The sequence below is a fragment of the Colletotrichum orchidophilum genome (genome assembly GCF_001831195.1).
Source record: "Colletotrichum orchidophilum strain IMI 309357 chromosome Unknown Scaffold_40.1, whole genome shotgun sequence".
Classification (NCBI taxonomy): domain Eukaryota; kingdom Fungi; phylum Ascomycota; class Sordariomycetes; order Glomerellales; family Glomerellaceae; genus Colletotrichum; species Colletotrichum orchidophilum.
Window position 1 is genome coordinate 292,038 of NW_019172996.1, and position 23,643 is coordinate 315,680.

The window sequence follows — 23,643 nt, forward strand, 5'->3', positions numbered from 1 at the left end:
ACGAGGCATGACAATTCTGGACAAAGATGGTGTAGGAGTAAGAGGAGCCAGTCGTCTTTAGCAAAATATAGCATGAGCTAGCAGCAAAAAAGAAGACTCACCGGTCGAAATCGATTGGCTCTCGGGAGATGCCGAACAAACAGGAGAGAGAGAAAAACGACCCGGAACATTGATTACCGTAATAGGCTTAATGCAAATATGCTCAATGTTGTCGAATCTTTGACATTGCATGAACTGTCAAACTGAACCAGCAGAGTGGTAGCTTCTGCCACACCGTTGGTCAGCCCTGTGCGCCTGGCTACAAAGGACGAATTGCCGAAAACTAGACTTTTAAAAGGCGTCACAGACAGACTGCATTCGGGACACCCGATGGCAACTTCGTCCAAGCACACGAGATCTCCCAACCCAAAAGGGTCACAAGGGGGGAAGGGGAAGAAGTGGAGGGGGGAGGGGGGAGGGGGGTGTGTGGGAAAAAAAAACTCTGACCAAAAGAAACAGCAAGGAGAAACATGGACCTCTAAGTGATCCGTTTCTTCTGCTCTGCACAGAGTCGGCTCGCAACTGTTTCCTCGCAAGGGAAGCAACAAGCGCCATGAGCCAAACTAAGCGCATGAGCTGTCAAGTCAACGAGAAGCGCAAAGAAGGTTCGCCGGATGTTCGACCTCACAGTAATTCGTTTTCGCTATCCCTGAAAAGCTGGTTCATTTAGCTTTGCGCACACCTTAAGGGGAAAGCAGCTACCTGTACGGATACGGATACAAGCCCCTCTCGATCGATTCCCCGGCAAGTGCTCTGTAGGGCAACTTTGGCTAGTTCTTGTCTGGCAGTACCTCCGTTTACCAGGTCGCCGTGGAATAGCTGAACCTTAATAAATACACATCACGGAGCGGTCCGATTGGAAGTGGATAGTAATAGGCAGGCCATTATGGTGACTATCACTTCTCACTTATACATAGGAAGCTTCAAGCGCCAAGCATTCAGCATGCCAGCGGGAGATTACACGACAGGAATGTATGTAAAAGATTGCACATACGGATAGGTAGGAAAGAGAAGGTAGGGAGGGGGGGGGAGGTGGGCTCGCGATGTCAAGGGTGTTCCTGTTTGCCCTGGCCAGAGATTCATAGCGACCTAAAAGAGACATGTGAAACCAAAGCTGCCCGCAAAAGGGCATAAGAAATAGTGATGAATTGTTCGGGGGAATTTGGCATCTAGCGGCGGCTCTACTGATAACAATAAGGTTTGAGCCTGCCCCCGAAGGGCGCATTTGATGGCAATTTGAGAGTCCACCGGCAGGCTTCCCTTGGGGTTGCAGGTGCCAAAAAAAAAAAAAAAAAAAAGCCGAGGCGAACAAGCCGGTCCCCGGTCTACAGTCCACGAGAGAAGATACGGAGACGGACGGTTGAATAGTGGCCCTAACAGCGAGAATTGTGGCTGGGCTCAGACTGGCTGTTTCCAGGCAACCTTACCGGACCGGGTATGACGTCGGCTAGCCGACGCCATGTAAACTCTATTTGTATGACGCCTTTTTCTTTTGTGTTCCAAAGGTTGACCCCTGTTCGTGTTATGTATGTGTCCTCTTTCTCTCTCTCTCTCTCTCTCTCTCTCTCTCTCTCTCTGTGTGTGTGTGCAGCCCCTGGTACACCAGTCAGTCAGTCAATCAGTCCAGTCGGCCTGTCAGTCAGGCTGTTAACCAGTCTATTGGGTCATGCAAATGGTTAACTCGGGTTCAAGCGTCACAACTTGAACTTGCAAAGAGTCAAGTTGCGAGAGTCTGTGAGAGGAGAAGCAGACCCATCACTAGGCTCCCCCCTCCCCCCCTTCCCCTTGCTCCCCACAGCCCGTTTCTCGGGCATGGTTCCGTAGCAGCAAAAAACACGTGAGGAGAAAACGTTTTTGTCAAGCCGTTTTCAACTGTGGCTGTGATGGCGCCGCTAACAAATAAGACAAGCGACGAAAAGTGTATGATACCGAGGCGGATCGTTCTGCCCAGTTCCACCCCCCCTTCCGCCTCGGGAATTTCTGCCCACGCAGCAATTCGATTCTGTCTGCCCAAAGACGATCCTTGCTTGACCAGGTTAGGCTGGCGTTTGATGGGCTAGACTCTGGTGACCTGCTCCTCGTCTCTCGGCTGATGCTCACTCGCAACACACCCACCGCACAACAGGACCTACACCACCCACACCCACTCAGCCATAGATACATGTCTACACACCCAAGAAGAGGAGGAGGAGGAGGAGGAGGAGAGGGACTAAGACAAGCTCGGCTCACCTTGCTTTGGCACAATTGACCCCACCTCCAGAGCAGGAAGGTGGACCCTGAATATCACTCATTGCGTCCTCTTCTCTTCTCCGCCGTTAAAACTGTGCTGGCCTCCCACACTCCTCGATTAGAATATGATGCCTGGTGCCGTTACCCGCCCGCAGGCCAACTATGATACCCAGTAATCAAACGTTTGACAACGATAGAGACAAGCTTCGATCAGTCCTTCTTTAGGCTATCTCTTTTGACACGTCTATTTTTTTTTATTTCCCTTTGGATCCATTAACCCTCGGCAAACGAATTCTTGTCGAATATTTCGATATACCTCAGACAACCCGTCTTGACATGGTGTCGAAGCGTCGACTAGTTGATTTCCAGCGCGCACAAGATCCCTTTGCCGTCAAGGTGTTTCTCCCGCCGACCGATCCCTACCGCCAACGCTGGATCATGACGTCCCCGGAGCAGCAGATGGACACTCTGCGAGAGGGTCTCAGCCGCGTGATTCTAGACCAGCTTGCGGAAACCCTGCGGGATTATTCGTCTGGGAACCTTACGAACCCGGTACTTCGATTTGAGGCTTTCATCCAGGACGGCGAGCCCGGAATGCAGGGGCAAACACCCCGCTCTCCTGTGGTTTCGGTAAGTTGCATCTCCATGTTTATCATCGCAGGCTGGACCGGCTTTGGCGCGGAATATGTTTTGCAAGTATCCAGCTTTTGCTGCCCGTAGGACTCTCCAGTTCTACAGAGCCAAACTACACTTGACCGGAGATGTCCAATCAAGACAGATGGAGAGTGGATGACTCAGCATCAGTTGATGTCCGGCTGGGGTTTATTTCACTGCCTTCCCGTGTTGTGCCATGGGTGGGTGGGTGGTTGGTTGGGCACAAGAGGGTTTTCTGCTAATCACCGCCATCAAATATACAGAAAATGGTAGATTTGTCTGGCATTATATCACAGAGCGCAAATAATAGCCCGAACGCGAGCCATGCTGGAAGAGAAAACACCATCGACCACCCGACGCCGCCCACCATCAGCCCGCAAATGATGATGGACGACGTCGCGTCAAGCGCCAGCCGGGCCTATGTTCGGACACAACGGACGCCATCCCAAGCACCGCCGCAGCTACCGCCCGAGACCGATGCCAATGCTTTATTTCAAAGAAGGGGAACTGGAGCCCTACGACCAGCCCGGGGAGCCGCGTCGGTTTTGGAGGAGGAGCACCAGCAGCCAAACAGTCAGCGGCACATGCAGATTGCCAACAATTTCCCTAAACGCACAAAGATCCAAACGGACGTCGTCTTCATCCCGCAGCAGTCCTCCATTGACAAATTCGTCGTCAGCGTCTGGGAGCAGATCCATGGCGGCATTAGCCTGGATCCACAGAGTCTCCTCGAACAGTGGCAACTCACGGCGACGGCGGCAACGGCAACCATTAACAACGCGGGCAAGATTCACGTCCCTGAGCAGCTCGAGCTCGGCCTGCTGCAGGCACCCTCGGCGGACGGCACGCTGACTGAAATTGACATGGAGGGGACGTTTAACCGCAGCAACATCTTTTGCCGAAAGGTGACACAGGCGAGCCGCGCGTGCCGCTCGATCGAGGTCATTGTCCAAGCGCGGTGGATCGAGCACTTTGACTCGTACGTCGAGCTGCTCGCCATCACGAACCCGGGCATGTCCCCCACCAAGCGCCGCAAGGCGGCGCTTATTGAGGCGTGCAACGACTTTGGGTGGTCCGAGAAGGAGCTGCGGAACAAGATGGCCATCTGGCGCGGCTACAAGGAGATCAAGGACGCGGGAGGCTGGGCCGCGCTCGTCTTCGCCGGCATGGGACTCTACCGCTTCTGCAAATACCGAGTCGGATTTAACCCAGACAGCATGCAGCGACTCCGATGCCTCCGGCCGCGGATCGAGGTCGCCGCCGACACGCTGCATCCCACGTGGCGCCAACTACTCATGATTGTCGGCGAGGGCGCGCAGCGTCGGTTCTGCGGCCACCCGCACGACTGGGTCGTCCGCCAGGACGGCTCCGACCCGGTCCCGCTCCGGTCGACATATCTCGAGTACGACCCCTACTTCAGCTTCGAGCAGCTCGAACACTCCGTCATGGACATGAGCGCGTGGGGCACCGACGACCCGCGGTGGGTGCCGCCGATGAACGCCGTGGCTTGCGTCCAGGGCATGCACACGTGTCACTCGTGCGGCCAGGAGCAGTCCGAAGACCCCAAGATCAACTCGTGCTACTGCTTCCCGACGCTATTCGGGTCCGGGCGTCGGAGCCCCTGTCCGGTGCAGGTATTCCGGACCTCGGACGGACGCAACAACGGGCTGATGGCCCTTTGTCCTTTTGAGCGCGGGGCGGCCATAGGAGAGTTTGTCGGTCTTATCACAAAGGATTTGCAAAACATGGACGTCATGGACAGCTCGACGGGCGTACGGGCCTATCAGATCTGGCAAGGGCGGCAGGGCAACTTTACGAGGTTCGTCAACCACAGCTGCAAGTCCAACGCGCAGTTCCAGCAGTTTGTGTGGATGAGCACGCAGCGTATCATCCTGGTGAGCAAGGGCATCGAGGCGGGGCACGAGATCACGGTGGATTACTCTGGGAGCTACTGGCGCGGCTTGGACAAGGAGTGTCTCTGTGGAGAGTCGTGCTGCCGGTATAGGAACGCAGCACGATAGGGAGAGAAGGGGGATGAGCGGGACAACAAGTTATTACTACGAAGATTAGGGCGAGACGGGAAACGGGAGGATTGAGCCCACGCCAACGACCGGTGGTGGCTGGCGGTGGGGAGGGAAGAAGACCCAGATCATGTTCCAGTGGGAAAAAGAAAAAGAAAACATTACTCGCAACTACCGATCACGTTTTTACGATTTTAGGATTAGTCTTCGGGATCGAGATACAGATGCGTACGTCCGCGAACAGATGCTTCAGGTTGTTGATCGCAAGCCTTTCCTTGTTCCCAATCCTCTTCGGTTTAAGCATCCACAGACAGGTAGGGAACACAGCCGCCGCACCATCCGAGTCTCTGATAACATTCTTTTCTCCCTTCTCCGCGGCTGAGTCGATGTTTCTAGAGAGGGGCGGAAGGAGATGTGGGGGGGGGGGGTGGCAGTCCGACCGAGAGCTGATGACGTTTAGCCCGTTACGGCAGATGAATCTCGCTTGATCTACACAACATTCCAGTCTGAATAAGCCCATCCGTGTGTCCCAACTGCCCGTCCGTTAGTCCTCCAGGCTCGCTGAATCGCAAAGTTCGTGTCGAGCTAGCGGGTTCCAGGTTTGTACCAACGCCCTGCCCTAAAGCGGCTAGAACATGCGCCTTGAATCGCAATGCTTTCGAACTACATTAGCTCTGGCCGCCGTTCCCCAATCCGCACTTTCACTTTGCCCTATTTCCCTCCCAAAACTCTCTTCTTCGTCCCTCGACTAGAACTTTTTTTACTTTTTGCCAAAAGAACGCCAAAAGGGACGGCGGACTGGCCCGTTCTCCCTTCTTGGAGTTTGTCCCGAAGCTTTGAAGGCATCACTCCCAAGCGGCGGTCTGTGAACCGTGGGACTGAGGCGTCGGAACGTCAAACAGGGAAGTCAGGGTCGGAAAGCCCTGTGTGTTCCGAGGCTCATGAAGGAACCCTTCCCAAGTTCTCGCTCGTGAAGGGCGGAGAAAGCCTTATTTGTTTTGTCATCGCTGTGTCCCGGTACCAGGCCTGATAAGCTTCAACGCTTCAGGGACGGAGCGTGTAACGAAATCTTGACGTAATAAAGAGTCCACCGGGCGAACGGCGCTGCATTCCTTGGACGATAAGTACTGCCCGGTCACGGAGCCAATTTACATCCACTTTCCCCCGTCTTCTTGTTGCTGCTAGGACTGGGAATCTCGTACCCGAAAAGTTTAGCTCCTAGCCGATGTCTGCGGTAGCGAGATAGGTGGGTGTGGGACTGAATTGCGAATTTAATCGTGCCTAGGGGCTCGGTTGTTCTTGTGGCGCATTGTGATCTTAGTGTCGACTAGACCGTCGCCTTCAGAGTTTCGACGGTTTTTCTGGATTCCTCATGTCGAGGTCCGGAAGCACCTTTGACAGCTGTTAGGCGTCCGTGGCCCGCTAACAGACGCTGCTCGTCATCGACTGGCGTGGAAACGTGACTCTTTGCGCCAGTACCATCATCCCAGAGAACTCAGGGGGGATAGATCAGGGGGTGCTAAAGAGCCACCTGGGTTCGAGAATAACCAACATGAGAGTACCTACTAGGGGTGGACGACCGATGATCTTGAAAATCCCCCGCACATCTTCTGACCAGAATCAGAGTCTATGGCTTGACGAGCTAGGGAGTGATCATGCCTCTCAGGCCTCATTCGAGAGTTTTCCCGCGCCTATGAGACCGTGTCCCGTACCTCAACCGCTAGTCTCCTACTGGCGCTGATGCCAATGCTCACCACTGATCCATCCCGCGCTTGACACATCGGCATATCGCAGTAGGGAAATTTCCATGTCTAGTCGATGCGCAAATGCCCTCACAGACACGCCTCATAGAGGCAACTCTTAGCGGTGGCCACATGTAGATAGACACACGCAGCTCTGACCAAAATTCCACAAAAGGTCCTGCGACAGGTATCCTCTCACACTACTGCAGGGCAAGAGAGACGGGCAGTAGCTTTTTCTTGAGCTGACACCTCTTGGGCAGATCGAACCGCACTGGTGCTTCCCTCAACTTGGGTTGGCCAGTCTTTGGCAGTCTTCCTTGGCGTCCCATGGTCCTCGACAACTTTGAACTGGTGACTGTGTAACCGCCTGTTTGACATGCCTCCCACACTTCCAGAAGACGGGGCTGACCAGACACACCAGCGCAGTCACCCACCGCACTCCCCATTCCCCCTTGTTCCCACCTCCCGCTTTGACGGACGGACACCGAAAAAGAGGGCACATTTAGACCGTTTCGCTTTGGTGTTCTCGGGTGGCTCTCGATAACTATCTAAAAATTGCCGAGAACGAGAGCCATTGAACACGTTTGAGAGTGGTGGGACTATGTAGTACAAGTCTAGTGATCGTAGTGCTAGGGATCCCGCCTATGAAGTTCGTCGGAGACGCCGCCGGGCACTAACAGCGAGAGAGAAAGGTTCTTTATCCTGCCAGAACACCCCCCTACCCCCTCCCCCCTGACTACGAGGCTCGCCAGCATGCACCGGCCAGCAACGTCTGCCTGGACCTGACAATCCACCTGTTCTCATAGCTAAATCAGTTGTCATCCTGAAATGTAAAACAAAGTCGTGTCCCATCCTGTGTCCACATCAGTCTTCCAAATGCTATTCTGCAGGGTAGGCAGGACGTTGGCTTTGTGTGACGGAGCCCTGTACTATGTGGTGCCAGGAGCCTATAGACACAACCACGTTCGTCTGTTGAGCTAACTTGTTACAGCGTGAACCAATTTTCCCTCACTCCGGTCCACCCCGGCATCACCAAAGATACAGCGTTCGTCAACCCAAGAAAAACTTTTGCAACGATCGATCGTGTTCCATCGACTGAACAAACCCCCCTCTTCTCTACCACCTGATACTACCCTTCATCCTGGCACGGCCCTGGCCCAAAGACTTCGGGCCCAAGCAGGTTGTGAACTTTGTCTCTTGGATCGCCTGGCTCCCCGCCATCGATGGGATTGCTACCCAACAACTCATGCAGGAGCGAATAACAGGCTCGAGTGGCTCGGCCGTATCTCCTATTCGGCCAGAAAAAGAAACATTAACCTGGCCAAGAGAGGTCAGCAAGCAACAGGTGCGCCAGGTTTCCAAAGCTGAAAAGCAGTGTCACTCAACAATCACGATCTGTCTCCCGCCGGGAGCAGACTGCCGGTATGCCACACCGGCAATCGATGTCTCATCGATTGCTTCGACGGACAACTCGGGGTTGGCATGCAGTCAAAGGCCAATGATATCCAAGCGGTTCCCGCCGGTTACGCCTTTTGTCGGGACAACTCGCAGGAAGCCCCCTATTGGCCGAAAACCAGGATCCGAATCGATGCGTGAATAACAAAAGCCTCGTTTCAAGTTGCGGGCCACAACTATGCAATAGGGCGAGCAGTCGTAGTACGACGGTCAGAGTTGCATCGAGTTGCTGGCGTTGACTAGCTGCGGTTTCGCCGATATGGCGCAGTAGTCTACAGAGTCAACTCCGACGTGCCGAAGAAGAGCATTGGAAGTCCAATGCTTTTGTTTTCAATTTTGGCAGCTCTACTAACCAAGAATTGGGGCGAAGCTGTTTGGCTGGAAAGAACAATCTCTAGAATTTACCAGAGTGCTCAAGAGCTACCATTTTGCTGGCTAGGTTGATGGAAAAAGAGGTCGAGATCAAATCAGTGAGTAGAAACAAATTTCCCTAAATGAAGTCTAAATGCTATTGAGGATAGACTTTTGGAAATCGCAAGAATATTCGCTAACCGTGACTTGTCTTTAGCTAGCAAAAAACACACATTGATTGACGGCGCGACTAGACGAATATATAACTTGCGGTGACTACAAAGTTGCTGAGACTTCCTCCTCCATAATAGCTTCGAAATTCCATGACGGTTTATAGATGGGAGTCACTGGCAAATCTGGCTGGCTCTAGCGGGCAAAAGCAATACTGGCCAACCGTAAGTAGAATCTTCTAACAGCTAATTCTGACACTTTTCCGCCCAGCTTCATTGGGCAGTGCAAGAATTGCGTGCGTTTGAAGCCCGAGCTGATTATCTGTTCTAGAATGTTGAAAGTGCAAAGAATATTATCTTCCCACTCTTCTCGCTCGTGGAGAGGCGAATGTGGCTCATCAGCTCCTGGCCGTACTTTGGACGAGAGTACAAAACATTGCAATCATCGACGGCTATAGCGCAATTTGGTTGTAGCAGTTGTCCAGATTGGCTTCTACGCAACTTGGGATTCCCGAATCTTCTAATAATGAGACTTGTAGCTCATCTTAGCGTTTGTCAAACGAAGAAACCGCATTTCCGCGGCGCAGACTAGAGATCCCTACGTGATCCTCACAACCGCAGTAGTCGCGCGATGTCCTATACAAGTGTCTCGCAAATGTTTACCACGGTTTTGACACAATACGAATACGGGAAATAACGTAAAGAATGGCAGTCATTTTGCGGACTATGTCAACGAATCAGCACTTTTCACGACAACCTGGAAGCCTGGACGGTTCCATGCTTTGACCTTCGCCCCCCCTTTCCCCCCGCAAGTTTGCGCATCACAGATCGAATGGCAGAGCTGACGGTGTTTCTAGTCTACAGATTTGTATCAAGCCACGTGCGAACCAACCCTATCGAACTTATGCGTACAAGCGACGGAGTCTGTAAAGCTAGAAATAAGGCCGTATTTCGGCTTTACAGCGGTGTTCGTAACCTACATGTTTTCAAAAGCCTATACAATCGAATTGCGGACGCGGAGCCTACCCCAACGAGCCGAATTCAATATTTGCAATCGGTGGCAATTCCTAGTGGAAAAGCATATATAACCTACTCCCCAACTATCTCCAACAAGTTGATTGGCAGTTGTGGCCAATCAATACTGTTTGGGCTGAGAAAATAAACGGCAACTCGTGTTGGAGAGCGTTGAGTTGGTGTACATAGAAGAAGAGAAAAAAAAGGGCCCCTTTCCTGATTAGGCGATTACCTGCTCAAACACGCTCACGACCGAACGTTTTACACGGGACCACACATACCGCAAGTGAGCAGAAGATAAGAGACCAAAATATAATATTTAATAGAGGCCGTTGTTTTCCCCAGACTTTTTGCGGGCATTCGTGAAAAAAAAGGCAGTTTATCTGCATGATCGCCGGGCGTGTACAGAAAACGCGTGAATAGACATGGAATCATCAAACATGCGAGGCAGAGCACAGAGCAACGGGAGCGGCTCGAGTCGCTCGAGCGCGTTGACGGCGTCAGCGGCGGGACTGCAGGAAACGTGAGCAAAGCCCCCCCCCCCTTCCCCCATCCGTTCAAGGCTGCAGAAAACATATGCAGGCAAAGCACCAAGCATATGCTCACAGGCTTGTAGGACACATTTCATCTTTGACCGAGGTTCGTTTGGCGAGAACCCGGGCCGCCGGCCGAGAACGAGCAAGCGTGCCATCGCGGGCGAGGTGGCTCGGCAGAAAACCCAAAAAAATTTGCCCTCTTTTATTACTCGTTTTGGCATGGATTCCGCTGACGTGAGAGCCTCGGGACTCTGGGATAGATTGGTACCCCGACGTGCCGCTGGTTATCCAAGCGAATCAACTGATTATCGGGCGTCTTGAGCTGGGGCATACGCTGCCAGAGCTCATTGCGGAGTCGGCGAAGAACGAGGCGGGATGCCACCCGGGGACAATGGCGGCGTACTTCCACCATGCGATCACGCTAGAGCTGGCGTGTTTGATGAGCAATGATGTGGTACAGATGGCGATTGTCAAGGGCGTCAGGGTATGAAGGGGCGAGGGCTTTGGGCTGCAGGCTTAGTTTGACACGGCGTTGGATCATTGGAATTTGCTTGGGGAGTGTTGGAACATTGGCGGAAAGGTCTGCATCTACAACAGCTGGAGCTGAACGAGACGAATATTGATTATGATGACGCATGGAATGGTTCTTTGTAGCAATTGGATTTGCAGTCTAGTGACGAGCCGGGGTTGAAAATTTCGCTTTTGTCCAAATCGGGTTGAACGCCGACGATGTTGTCTCACGAGGACTTCATGACAGGAAGCGGTTCACGTTCCACGGCAGTTGAGTCTAGCCAAGACATTGCATGTTTTGTTTCTTGCGTGTTCCACGAGCCTAAGCTAAGGCTACTTGATGGTATGCGGGTGATCAATGTCGCGAGAGAGCGCGACTAAAGGGATGGCCTAGTGGTGTCTAAAACTTCCAATCTCCCACAATTAATTTTTTAGTTGGTCCCAATGCCACTTCCCTTCGCGCATTCTTCAGAGAAAGAGGTTGCGCAGACATCATTCGAAAATTATTACCTTCGGTGCTTAGTTCGCACTTTGTGTAGCAAAGTCTTGTGTGGCGGAAGACGAACCCCGAGAATGCCTATGATAATAGCGCCGCGCCGCGAGTCCGACGCACCAGAAAGTGAACCAGAAAGGCTCTGGCATGCGAATGCCGAGGGCTTCTGGGGTTCAGCAGACTAAAGTAATGGAAAATGGTCTTTCTAGGGCATATGGACAGGGCAATTCGAGGCTCGAGCAGGCGGACTGTGGCCGGTGAAGACACCAAAGCATGGCGTTCCTTTGTTTACCCCGGAACCAAAAAAAATCTGCAGTCCGCCACTCCGAAATCGGTTACCGTGGTCCTCCCAGGGCCAAGGAACAGCAGCGCCTGGTAGGACAACGGCGCGGCGCCAAAGGCCTGGCAATGGGAACTCGGGCAGACCAAGAATAGTCACGCCATGCAACGGAAATAAAAGGCAAACTACCAGGAAACGAGGGAAAATAGTTAGAGAGGCTGCGGGTGTCTCCAAGGATAAGAAAGAACAGCCGATGCCCGGATTGATGAGAGTCGGCAGGTTCAAAACTTCAAATCTGGGGCTTCGCGTTAGATCAGCCACTCGAGAAATAAGTAAGACAGCACAATCGCGTCGTTGTGCTGTGACTATCAGGCACAACCTGGCGAAAGTTGTACGAGTGATGGATGACTTGGAGATTTCGCAATGTTGTGTTCGTTTGCGTACAGCGTTCATTGTCTGGGGACACGATCTTCAATCGCCCATTCCAAGAACGGACTGTTCGTGTCACCGAAAGGGACACTTTTCTAGAAAGTCACGCAAACGTCATGCAATAGTAGCCAAAGTCTAAAGGACGTCTGTCTACTGATGGAAGCAAGCATGGACGATGTTTTGCGAAAAGCAAAATTGTTTTGGCAGTTTGGCGACTTGCACGGCAAAAAAATTCGCGCAAGGCATTCGATACTTGGCGGCGGCAAGCGTCTGCTCTGGGGAATCCCACTGTGCCAGCGTTAAAGTCTGGAACTCTGGAACAAGCGAAAGCTTGCGATTTTATAATGATTTTTATAGGGATCGTAGGGTTCTGGAAGTGTTCGGGGAGAGATGGTGGTTGCTTCGACATCGATCGATTTGGGTGGTTCCGGATGGGCTGGCAAACAAGGTCACTAGGGACCTGCTCCAGGATCGGGATCGCGAAGCGGTATGTATTCGAGCGGAAACATTTCGAGTGAGGATTCGAGTTGGTCAGGAGATGGCTTCAACTAGTCGGTATGTGAGTGGTGCAAACGGGGAGTTGCAATTGTCCACGATGCCTTGCTGGTTGTAGAGATTAGCAATTCACGCAGACATACTTGCGAGTGAGAATCGTGGGTAATGGACGTCGCCAAACGTTGTGATGAGCTCCAAGGTGGCTTGAGAAAGAGATTGTGAGTGCAAAGCCAGAAGGAGGTGTGGACGCAGAAGGTCTGTCCACAGGCCTAGTACAGAGAGGATGCTGGGCCCCCAACTAGTGAAGCACGTATTAGGGCAGACTTTCGTGGTTCATGGAGACTGGTGCGGCAGTATCGGCAACCATAAGCACTTCCAAACATCTAATCATATCTGACCATCGGATCATAGTCAAAAATCATCTCTCAGCGGTATCCATTCCCGCGATATCACTGAACCCGGGGCTGGCTCGACGAATCGCCGGGGCGAGTCACGGCAGATCAGGTTCGCCCGGATGTCGAACGCCGATCCCGGGGCCGGGCCGACCTGAGACCCGTGCAGAAGTCCCGGTTCCCGAAGAACGAACTGCGTTTTGAGAGATGGAGCACCAGAAAGCATCAGGGGTCTTTGGGTCACATTAAAATTGGGAACCGGTGGCCATCGGTGGAGAGCAGGGGGTGAGTGGGGAATCTCGTCATCAGAAAGGGGCCGGCAGGGATATCTCCCCATTCCTGGCTCACAGCTGTGGAAGGGGTGTGACGGAAGGACCGGGGGGTGGGGGTGCTGGTGGGGCTGGGGGGAGGGGTGGGAACCTAATTCAGAGAGGCTCTGGAGAAGTGACAGCCGAGAAGGAGCCAAGCGTGGCGGTGCTGATGACATAATCGGATCTGCCAAGGGTCCGCTTATGTCATCACTCAGCTCCGTCCTCGAATTGGTCCCGAGGCTTCCTTGTCTTCGACGAATCCGCGTAAGCTATCTTTTCTTAGGTAATCATTGAGTACGTAAGCAGTGATTTACTGCCCAGAAAGACACTGGTCACTTCTGATTGGACAGCCCCTGGGAAGAAGGGAACTCTCCAGTGGACGAGTCACTGACTGCGGCTGCACTCACTGACTGGGCCGGGCTGGACTGGCTGTGGCCACTGTCTAGTAGACTGGAACTACCTGCCTGGGGACAGACCCACCCACTGCCGCACGGAAGACGGGAAAGCAGCACCGCCATGTCCATCCATGCCAAATCACGAACCTCCGTGTTTCGACATCGCCAGCCGCAGAGTCAATTCCACCTCCATCGAGCTCACTCGTCGCCTGCGGTTTCGACATTGCAACCGGCCTCACCATCCAGCTGTCCCTAATCCTGTCGATCCGGTCAATGTCTGCCTGCTCACCAGCAGCATCCATGGGCACCCCTTCTCTTGCGTCATAGTATTTCGACTGCGTTGTGCGTTGCTGCGCCTTTCCACCACTCCTTTTTCCCTCCATCTCCGCCCTCACCCGACCGACTCGATACCGCTCGTTTCTTCCTCGTTGCTGTACGGATGCCGATAGACGGCCTTGACCGACTTCCGCTATATACGCTGTTCCCTTGATTCCCGCCACCGGGCGCCGACGATTGCGACGATGCCATCGGATCGCGATCACCGGTATGAATCCGTACCGCCCATCCCGAGTTACGACGAGGCCCTCGCCACAAGCGGTCCGGCCGACCCCTCCGAATGGCAACCCCCGCGCTCCCCGCTAGATGACCGCTCTCAGGCCGAAACCGAGTCGCAGTCCCTGCTACACAGAAACGGCGTCGCGACTTCATCACGGCGCCCGAACGGTTACAGGCCGCCCACAGTCGAAACAGAGGACGAAGATAGCTCATGGGGCAGTGATGACGATGGCGACGAGACGGCATACGTGCGTCGAGAGATGCAAGAGCTCGAGGTAGGGGAGCCGGACGATAGATCGCGCTCGTCAATATGGGGGAAACGGATACCCTTCGCCCTCTCCTTATCACGCTGGAAGTGGTCTTGGCGATGGCGGATGCCAAATTTGCGTCCAACAATTCGTTTGCCTTCGGGCTCGAGCGACAGTCCCAGCAATTCAAACGAGGCGAATGCGACAACGACGAGGCCGAGATTCGCATTTCCGCAATGGGACAAGGACAAGGCGCGGACGGCCATAATTATTTTTGCCCGGGTTTTTGCAGTTGTCTTCGTCATGGGCATCCTTTACGCACTTTTCATGAGCGATCTTTTCACCAGCATGGCCAGGCGCATGAACGGCGGGTTGCGCTTCAACCCCGAAGACGTACGCTTGTACGTGCAACAAAACGTCGAGGCCCGCCGACTGAAAGCGTCGGTAGCTCATTACACCAAATACGCCCATATGGCAGGAACCGAGGGCGACTATGCTCTGGCTATGGATGTCGAGTCCATGTTCACCAGAGCCGGGCTGGATTACGTCAACGTTGACGAATACTACGTGTACATGAATTATCCAAAGGCCGGAGGACGTGCTGTCGAGATTTTGGGCGATGACGGGAAGCCGAAGTGGTCTGCGAAGCTCGAGGAGGAGGAAGTTGGCGGGGAAGCAGCCGGACATCAGACTTTTGTGTTCCACGGCCTTTCCAAGTCTGGAGACGTCAAGGGACCCTTGATATACGCCAACTACGGTGCGAGATCTGATTTCAAGAAACTTGCGGATCACGGGATCGACACCAAGGGCGCCATCGCCCTCGTTCGGTACTACGGTCTGCAGGCAAACCTGGCTCTCAAGGTCAAGGCTGCAGAGGAAGCCGGCTTTGCAGGTTGCATCGTCTACAGCGACCCGGCGGACGATGGCTTCAGATTGGGTGATGTCGCACCGAACGGCCGCTTCATGCCCGCCGATGGCGTCCAGAGAGGCTCCGTTGCGCTATCGAACTGGGTCCTAGGTGACCCCCTGACGCCTGGCTGGGAGAGCAAGAAGAACTTGCCGCGCATGAAGCCCGATGAGAGCAAGGGTCTGACCAAGATCCCCAGTCTGCCCCTTGCGTGGCGTGACGCACAGATCTTACTGCAGCATCTCAAAGGCCATGGTGAGCAGGTGCCAAAGGAATGGGCAGGAGGCGTTCCTGACATCGCCGAGTGGTGGACCGGTAACCTTTCTTCGCCCATCGTACGGCTTAAGAACGACAACGACGTTGTCGAGCAGAAGGGCATCTGGAACGTTTATGGCAAAATCGAAGGCATTGAGCAGGACCAGAAGTCCATCATCATTGGAAATCACCGGGATGCTTGGTCCTTTGGTGCGACCGAGCCTCACTCGGGCACGGCGGTGCTGATTGAGATGGCACGCATCTTTGGCGGGCTCGTCTCAAAAGGTTGGCGCCCTCTTCGGAGCATCGAGTTCATGTCGTGGGATGCCACGGAGTACAACATGATTGGCTCCACCGAGTTTGTTGAACACAACGACGAATTGCTAAGACAAAATGCGTTTGCCTATATCAACCTCGACTCTGCCGTAGCAGGCAGCGAGTTCCACGCGGCCGGATCACCCGTCTTCAAACAGGCTGTCCTCCGCGTTATCGAACGCGTTTTTGACGCGAGTCTGAACGCGACAGTCCGCGATCTCTGGAATCAACGAGAGGGTGACCTAGAAGAGCTTGGGATGGATGGCGACTGGGTCCCCTTCCAGAACATTGCTGGCACCAGTTCTCTTGATCTCGGCTTCAGGGGTGCACGATTTCCCGCTCAATCCAGCTACGACAACTACGAATGGGTCCAGCGCATCGGAGATCCGGACTTCGCGTACCACGTCATGATGGGCCAGATTGTCGGCCTCTTGATTCTCGAGCTCGCGGATAAGCCGATTCTACCGTTCGACATGGTGGGCTACAGCGAGCGCATCGAGCGCTACATCAACGACCTAGCCAACTTTTGCGAGCACAGTGGGGCGAGTACGCAGGACAAGTTCTCGCTGGAGCCTCTCAAGAAGCTTGTCGCGGGGGTCAAGGTCAATATCAAGGGCTTCTCCATGTGGGAGATGACGTGGGAGAGCACGGTCATGGGCGGCGGCGGCTGGGAGTCGGGTGACATGGGCGACAAGCGCATCCAGTTCAACAGCCGCATGGCCGACTTTGAGACGGCGTTGCTAGATCTTGAGCAGGGGGGTGGTGTACGTTTTCATCCTTTTCCGTTTTTCCGTGACATGGTTTTTTTTTTTTTCAACCCCTTGTTTGCTTGTCTTATCTTGGATTCCGAATGCTGATCAACGTGGGACCGCACAGATTCCCGACCGCACCCAGTTTAAGCACGTCATCTTTGGGCCCCGGGCCTGGTCCGGCAACAAGCCCGTCACCTTTGCCGCCATCCGCGATGCCGTCGAGGCGGGCAACTGGGAGCTCGCCAACAAGCTCGTCGAGAAGACGGCGCGGATCATTCAGAACGCGACGAATATGTTGCGGGAGTGGGAGAAGTCTGCGGAGAGCAGCTGATTCCACATCACCACCACCTCTTTTTGTTTGAGTCTTTGTTTTTCTTTTTTTCCCGTGTTTTTCCATGGGAGGTTCGGGTGTGTGTGTGTGTGTGTGTTTGAAGTTTCGCATTTTGAAGGCACGAACGACACCATCCATGTACGAAGGGACTGCGCGCTCCCATTCCTCATTTTGTTCTCCTTTAGTTTAAAACGCCTTTTTGGGGGGGGTCCATGTGGGGGGTTGTTGGTGGCTCTGCGTAGGTACTGAGAAGTAGTATCGCGAAGCCTGACCTACCTTCACAATACTGTTGGTTTCTGGCATTGCAAGGAGTTTGGGGGAGGGATTTATTACTACTAACTTACACCACAACATTACCATGTTCGAAAGTCTCTTTTCCTTTCTTCTTTAAATTCCTTTTTTAAAAAAACATGTTATGTTCTTGTTAATGCTACCCGACGTACGATAGGTCCTTCTTTTTTTTTCTTTTTGGCCCCCCTCTGGAGTAGTCGAATTTTTACACCGCCGCGGTCCGTGGCGTGTGTGTACCTCGGCATCCGTGTGTGTGCCAGTAATGCGACGACCCGAGGGTGTACTTTGTCGCGAATACTTCAAGCAGCTCTTTTCCGAGAGGAGACGTAGCTTCAGACTGTGAACGAAGTAGTGTAAATGGGGTATTTCCCCCCCCCCCCCCCCGGTCCCTTGTTGCGTTTCTCGAGCATCGCGAAATCCTAGTACGCCCATGAATCTACATGCAACCCTGAAATGGAACCTGGTGCTGTATTCGTACCCAGAATTGGCGACGACGAGGGGCATGAAGGATGTCGATAGTAAGTGACTCTTCAAAAAAGGGGGCGGGGGTTAAAGTCAAACTTTGAATCGCTTCAAAAGGACAGGTAGGAGAATAGACTCATGGTATTGACAACCACGGCTACAAGACACATGCAAAGCTTTTTCATCCGTTTCTTTGTGCACAACCACACCCACAGGTACCATTCGTCTTGTTCCAATTCATTGCATGCGCTTATCGTATGAACACGTTTTTTTCTTGCTCTCTCTCTCTCTCTCTCTCTCACTCACTCATTCATTCACTCTCCCCCTCCTCCTCTCCCCCCCTCTCTGCCCCGGTCTCCAAGTTTCAATCAGGTCCTCCGTACCCGCAATGCTCTCCCTCCTTCGCTGCTAATTAAGAAACTCTCCCCTGTTTCCTCTTCGTATCCCCCTTCTTGCATTCTCCCTGCTCTCGTAAGGTGTGTCGTCATATATGGTGATTGGGAAAGAGTACCCTCCCATTTCCTAATAACGGCGGGAGGGGCACTAGATCCAAAGAAAACGATGCTCATTTCGGGTACAGGACAATGCCGTCGTACTGTCGACCCTTGATACTTTCGAGGATGTGATAAAAGTGACGCTTGCTGTTCTCGACCGAGGCCGAGTCCTGCTGGTTTCCGGCGAGGTTGGAGTGGATGAGCTCAATGAGGCCATTGAGGTATTTGGTGGTGACCTGTAGCCATGTCAGTTTCTCAAAAAATCACATTGACAGCAGCATGCCAGCATCGACTGGTGGGGGAAAGCACTTACCGCCGCGTTCTGCTGCTCAAAGTAGTACACATATCGGTCGAGAATCTCGACAAACAGCTCAATCGACGTTGCCGTCTCCATGCAAGAATCGGCAACGCGCAGGGCTCTCTGCAGACACTCGAGCACTCTCTTGCCGTCGCGGTACAGCTGTAACGAATTAGCGAGTATCGCTTGGTCAGGTGCGCGCTCCAAACTTACGCCAGTCTCGTCGGCCTCGCCATTGACGGCCATGGGCGTGGCCCACCACAGGTGACTGGCGAGGTAGACAGCACGGCACTGGTCCGGCTTTCGCAGTAGCTTACTGCCATGCTGGGCGCACTTGGTGATGAGTGTGTCGTAGTTCTCCTTGCCAAAGTTTCTCGTCTGGTGTAGCGCCGTCGCGATCACGCAGACGGCTTGGAACTGCGCCTTGGAATCCGAAATCGCCTCCTCGTAGACGGTAAAGGCTTGAGCAAAGAACTCGTAGGCCACCTCCTCAAAGCCCGTCATGTCGGCCGTCTGACCGGATGCGCAGAACAGACGCAGAGCAAGCTCGGCCGCGCCGGCTCCGTTGACGCGAGTGTACAGAGTGCTCAGGGCAGAGTGCATAAACTTGTAGAGCGCGTTGCTTTGAGTCTCCCAGTTGTCCTCGTAGTGTTCGCGCGTCTTGAAGCGTCTGGCGAGCTTCATGCAGGCCGTGATGAGCGGGGGTGTCGTCGTGCGGATCCTCTCGTTGCCTTCAGAGTAAGCCTTGCGGGTCATTTGCAACAGACGGAACTGTGTGTCGTTGTCCTCGCCATTAATGAGGTGGACAATTCTGGCCAGCCATCCTTGCTCCTCCATGGTCTCGTCGGTTTCGACAGCGCGACGCTGTGCGACCCCCGGATAGTTGGAAGGTGTCTGGGAGCCCTCCTTAATGAGCACCTTGAGTACTTCCAAAACGTTCTCCATTTGACTGGGGGTCGAAATCCGTGTTTGATCACGGAGAAGAGTGCGAGCCACCTCGCCAGCAACAGCGCGGCGAGTCGGATACGACTGGGACTGGAAAAGGGGCACGTAGGTGGGAAGAGAGAGCGCGGTGAAGATTGAAAGATAACGGTTAAGCGGCGCTTGCAGCAGGGCCAAGAGACTTTGCTGGGCCGGAGGAGAATGGAGATCAGCGTTGTTTGCGTTTTCCCTGACTTTGATCGTGGCATACTCGAGAATCTGGTTCACAAAGTCTAGCCTCTCGGGGTAGATGTTGAGTGCCAGATTTGTCAATGAGCAAAGCAACGCTATTGTGTCCGGGATGGGAAGATGCTGCGCATCCACCAGGTTTTTGACTTGGCTGAAGAAAATCTCGTAGAGCTGCACATTCTCCGGAATGCCCTTTTCTGCTTCGCTTCCTTCTCCATTCACGGCAGTCGCCTCGGTGTCGGCGATCGAAGGAGCTGGCTCCTCCGGAGGGGGCAGGTCCTCTGCGGCGCGGGCTTCGTTCTCACTACTTTCGTGCGCGGCGCCGTTGGTGTCGAGGTCAATGGGTTTTCCTGCCTCGCCAATGGCACCCGAACTTCCACCTGGCGCATTTGGCGCCCCCGTCTTTTCGTTGTCCAATTTCGTCTTCTCCAGCAGAGCTGATAATGCCTCCTCCTCCAGCTTGGCCCGATCACCTTCTGCCTCGTCCTTGGACTCGCGTTCGGCGTAGTCTGACAAGCGGTCCATCAGGCCGATAACAATAGCTTTTACGTTGACGTGGGGATTAAGGCGTGAAACGGCTCCGAGGAATTGGTCTAGAGTGTGTAGGTGGAAGTCGTCGGGGAAGACCTGGGTGATGACTTCGAGCAAGTACTCCTGTGCCAGGACATCGCGACATTGTACAACCTGCTCCAGCAGAGGCGCCAGAATGCCTGACTTGTACGTCTCCAGATCCACGAGCTGGCTAAGTCGTACAATGTTGCTCCCGACCAGCAGCTGAAGCTCCTTCCGCTCTCTTGTCCGTTGTTCGCGCTCGCGGGAATGGCCTTGGTGCTGCAGCCGCACCCAGAGCTTGTTCATCTCGACAAAGTTGGTGAGTATGAAGTTGATAGAGTCGGACAAGTTGCCCTCGGGACCGTCGCCGTCTCCTGTCGGCAGATAGTCCCTGGCCTGGCCCGAAAGGTAATATCTCAAGAACAGCCCGCGAATGGGATGTTGTACGCCTCTGCTCATATCCATCATATCCTTCATGAGTTCCTTGACCGGCGCATCGGGGATGGACATGTAGGCGGTGCCGACGGTAATCATGAGGTACAGGCGCGGAATGATATTGCCGGCATACTGGACGAGCTCGTACAGGTCGGCGAGATGGTTGACGGGGTGGTTCTCTCGGAGGTGGACGGAGAGGTAGCGCAAGGCGTCAAAGACGGCCATGTACAGCTCGTAATACTGTTTCGGGCCAAGGCTGCTTGTGCGCAGCTCAGAAACCAGGGTCGAGCTGCACGAGGTGGATTGGGCGGTTAGTCTCGACGATTGAAGCTTATCGGGAGGATGAGCCAAGCTCTCTAGGAGCTCCCGGGGATCCGGCAAACGGGGATGACGTACCAGCACTTGAGGGCATCCATGAGCTTGCTTGGGGTGTCGAGGCACTTGCGCATGAGGGCCGTCTGCTGGCGCACCGCGACCAGGGCATCCTCTAAGAGGCGTGCCTGGTCTTCCGGCGGCACGGGAGTCGCAGACATATCGAAGTCGAACCGGCGGGGTAGTTATCGATCGAGGCGACGCAGGGTTCTCAGTTAGGGCTCATTGATGGAAAGGGCAGACGACAGTGTCGGAGAGAATCGATCGAGGGCGGAGCAATTGCGCGATGGATGGAAACGCAGAGGTCGGGAGTGTGTCGTCGGCGCGCGCGGCTGCGAAAAGGGTGCGAGGTGAGGTCCGGGGGGTGTTGGAAGGCTGACGATAGAGTTCCGTCAGGTTAGCAGTAAGGTAGCTAGCTCAGGTTGAGGCGAGTGCTGGGGACCGGCTGGGCAGTGCTGCTGTGCGATGCGAGCTCGGTGGACTGGCCGTGGCTGGAGGCTGGCGCTGGAGCAATGGAGTGAAGGCCAGGTACTGGCCGGCGTCGAGGAGAGTGGAGACTGTCTCCTTCTTTTGCCTGTGACGTGCGGCGTGCAGCGTGCAGCGTGCCCGCCAGTGGGAGGTTGGAGAATCGAGCTGCCTAATTGACAGATTATGTAATAACGTCTTATGTAAGACAAGAGTGACCTTGCCGATAAGGAACTAGACCATTACGATAACATGCAAACACGTGACGAAATGCAGAGTCGTCGCTCAGGACCACCAAGTTCATCAAAGAAGGTTCAGAAGACTTTGGAGAGCGAGAACGCTTGATCAGTTTATTGGCAATCGAATAGTTCGATTTGAGTGCTGTGGTGATAATGACTATATCCTTGATTAGCCGGGTAATCGTTTTGGCGCCAACTTTCTGTGTAGGAACGCCTTCGGCGGGAGTTAAAATTGCAGTGAATCTGAGGCTCTCTGTATGTAGAGAAGACGCTCACGCTGTCAAATCGAGTTAGAACAAACAGCTCTAATCTTAATCTCGTAAATCTCTTCCTTCTCTCTTTGAAACGGCTGCACCGTCCGCTATAGTTGCTTCATAGACGCAATTTGGATGAGTCCAGTGTCTTTGCAGCTTGGTCTCGCACATCATGTCTATTGTCTTGGAGCCTACTGGTTCAGTCTTCTCATTGGGATGTCAAGAACCTTTGCCACTTACGTGTCGACTCTATGCTAGTTTCTTTTTTATTAAAAACTCGTTTGATAAAACTTTTGTTGACTATTAAAGCTTTATTAATTCTAAGACGTATAAATGTAGCCTTTTAAAGGCTATCTTAATTCGAGGCTTGCACCCCTTTCGAAATAAACTGCCCATCTTTAACGGTACGATTACAAAGAGGTATTTCCGGTCTCCAGGGGGAGATGATCTATTCTTCCTTACGACAGAGTGAAATTAATATTGATGGCGAATCGACGGCGACTCCGAGTACATGTCCAAAGCATTGTAACTGATCGTCGACTTTTGCTCCACCAGTGGGCGCGGTGACAAATACGAGATTCGAGACACGCTGTAAATAGTGGTATCTGAAGATGTAGTGTAGTATCTACCGGTCGGGCGATCGAAACTCGCCTCCCAGCTTACCGGCGGATCGAATCTAAGGTTCTCGGTGTCTGTCACAATCTGAGGAAGCCTTCCACATTGTCTGAAGTCATCGTAATGGAAAGGTGCTCCGTAGTCAAGCAGAGATCGGACTTGTGAACGCGAAAAGTCAAGGCAATCGTGGAAATATCTCTTGGTGTAATGGATCGGCGGCATCAGGTCCCGTGGGGAGGGTCCCCAAGGCTGTGAAGAGATGGCAGGTAGCGGCCCAGCGCATGCCCAACTGCTGTTATCGTTGGCTGAAGAGACGTAGGGACATCTATATGGCGTTCCTTCAAACCACGTTAGTTTTTCCTTCGTTTAAACTCGTTAACGTGGTATGGAAGCCTGTCAATTGCCATCCATGCTGCAGGCGTCCTTCGATATAGTTTGCCAAGCCTCCATCGACGGAGATGATCGGACAGCGCAGTCTTGTGGACTAAGATAGTTCCGATGAAACCTGACTGCTGTGCCTGAAGGGAGTAGGGACGAGTGAGTGGCAATGCGCCGTGTACTGGGTGGATGTAGGATTTTTTGACATCTGAATGCGTACTGCATGATCCAAGGTTTGTCACTAGAACTTATACTCAAAGGGCAATCGCCCACATGGTCAAGGAAACACACTCAGAGGCACCTGGCCCCTGATCTTCCAGTGAGTCGGATATTGCCTGCTATTAGGTAGACGTCCTCTTGCAGGTATCTCGCCCTAATGCCTGCCCATACCGACGGACGCCACGGCTTCCCCTCTCCGGCCCTCATGATCGAAAACCTTCCTAATCGAGCGCACACTCTGTTACACATGTTCTTCCATCTTCTGGCTTGGGAATAGGCGTAGAATTCTTAGATAAAATTTGAAATTATTTACAAAATTTAACTTACAGGGGGGCACTTACTATTATTTCAATAGATAGATTTTAAGTCATCCGGCAACAAAGTTTTACATTGCCCCTCAGCTGAGCGAAGCTATAACGACACTCTACAGGAGAGCCCTGGGCACTGCGGCACTCCACTTACACATCACGGCTACTGCGTGCCGGATTCCCTAAAACACTATATGCGTTTGTAATAAAGA

The 23,643-nt window shown here is 53.4% G+C and overlaps 5 protein-coding genes across 5 annotated transcripts; 3 read left to right on the forward strand and 2 right to left on the reverse strand.

Annotated features, from left to right (window-relative positions):
* Window positions 1-946: 946 nt before the first annotated feature.
* On the reverse strand, window positions 947-1,141 carry CORC01_05737 (uncharacterized protein; the record flags this gene model as incomplete). Its single annotated transcript, XM_022617379.1, has 1 exon — window positions 947-1,141. The coding sequence occupies one exon, from the start codon at window positions 1,139-1,141 to the stop codon at window positions 947-949; it is 195 nt and encodes a 64-aa protein (XP_022476196.1).
* A 1,463-nt stretch (window positions 1,142-2,604) lies between these two features.
* CORC01_05738 (SET domain-containing protein) lies at window positions 2,605-4,943 on the forward strand (the record flags this gene model as incomplete). Its single annotated transcript, XM_022617380.1, has 2 exons — window positions 2,605-2,898; window positions 3,186-4,943. 2 exons carry the CDS (start codon window positions 2,605-2,607, stop codon window positions 4,941-4,943), a joined length of 2,052 nt encoding a protein of 683 aa, XP_022476197.1.
* Window positions 4,944-10,115: 5,172 nt separating this feature from the next.
* On the forward strand, window positions 10,116-10,701 carry CORC01_05739 (uncharacterized protein; the record flags this gene model as incomplete). Its single annotated transcript, XM_022617381.1, has 3 exons — window positions 10,116-10,198; window positions 10,271-10,314; window positions 10,472-10,701. 3 exons carry the CDS (start codon window positions 10,116-10,118, stop codon window positions 10,699-10,701), a joined length of 357 nt encoding a protein of 118 aa, XP_022476198.1.
* Window positions 10,702-14,037: 3,336 nt separating this feature from the next.
* CORC01_05740 (PA domain-containing protein) lies at window positions 14,038-16,879 on the forward strand (the record flags this gene model as incomplete). Its single annotated transcript, XM_022617382.1, has 2 exons — window positions 14,038-16,560; window positions 16,673-16,879. The coding sequence occupies 2 exons, from the start codon at window positions 14,038-14,040 to the stop codon at window positions 16,877-16,879; spliced, it is 2,730 nt and encodes a 909-aa protein (XP_022476199.1).
* A 1,318-nt stretch (window positions 16,880-18,197) lies between these two features.
* On the reverse strand, window positions 18,198-21,114 carry CORC01_05741 (vacuolar protein sorting-associated protein 35; the record flags this gene model as incomplete). Its single annotated transcript, XM_022617383.1, has 4 exons — window positions 18,198-18,362; window positions 18,440-18,586; window positions 18,638-20,870; window positions 20,978-21,114. The coding sequence occupies 4 exons, from the start codon at window positions 21,112-21,114 to the stop codon at window positions 18,198-18,200; spliced, it is 2,682 nt and encodes an 893-aa protein (XP_022476200.1).
* Window positions 21,115-23,643: the final 2,529 nt, after the last annotated feature.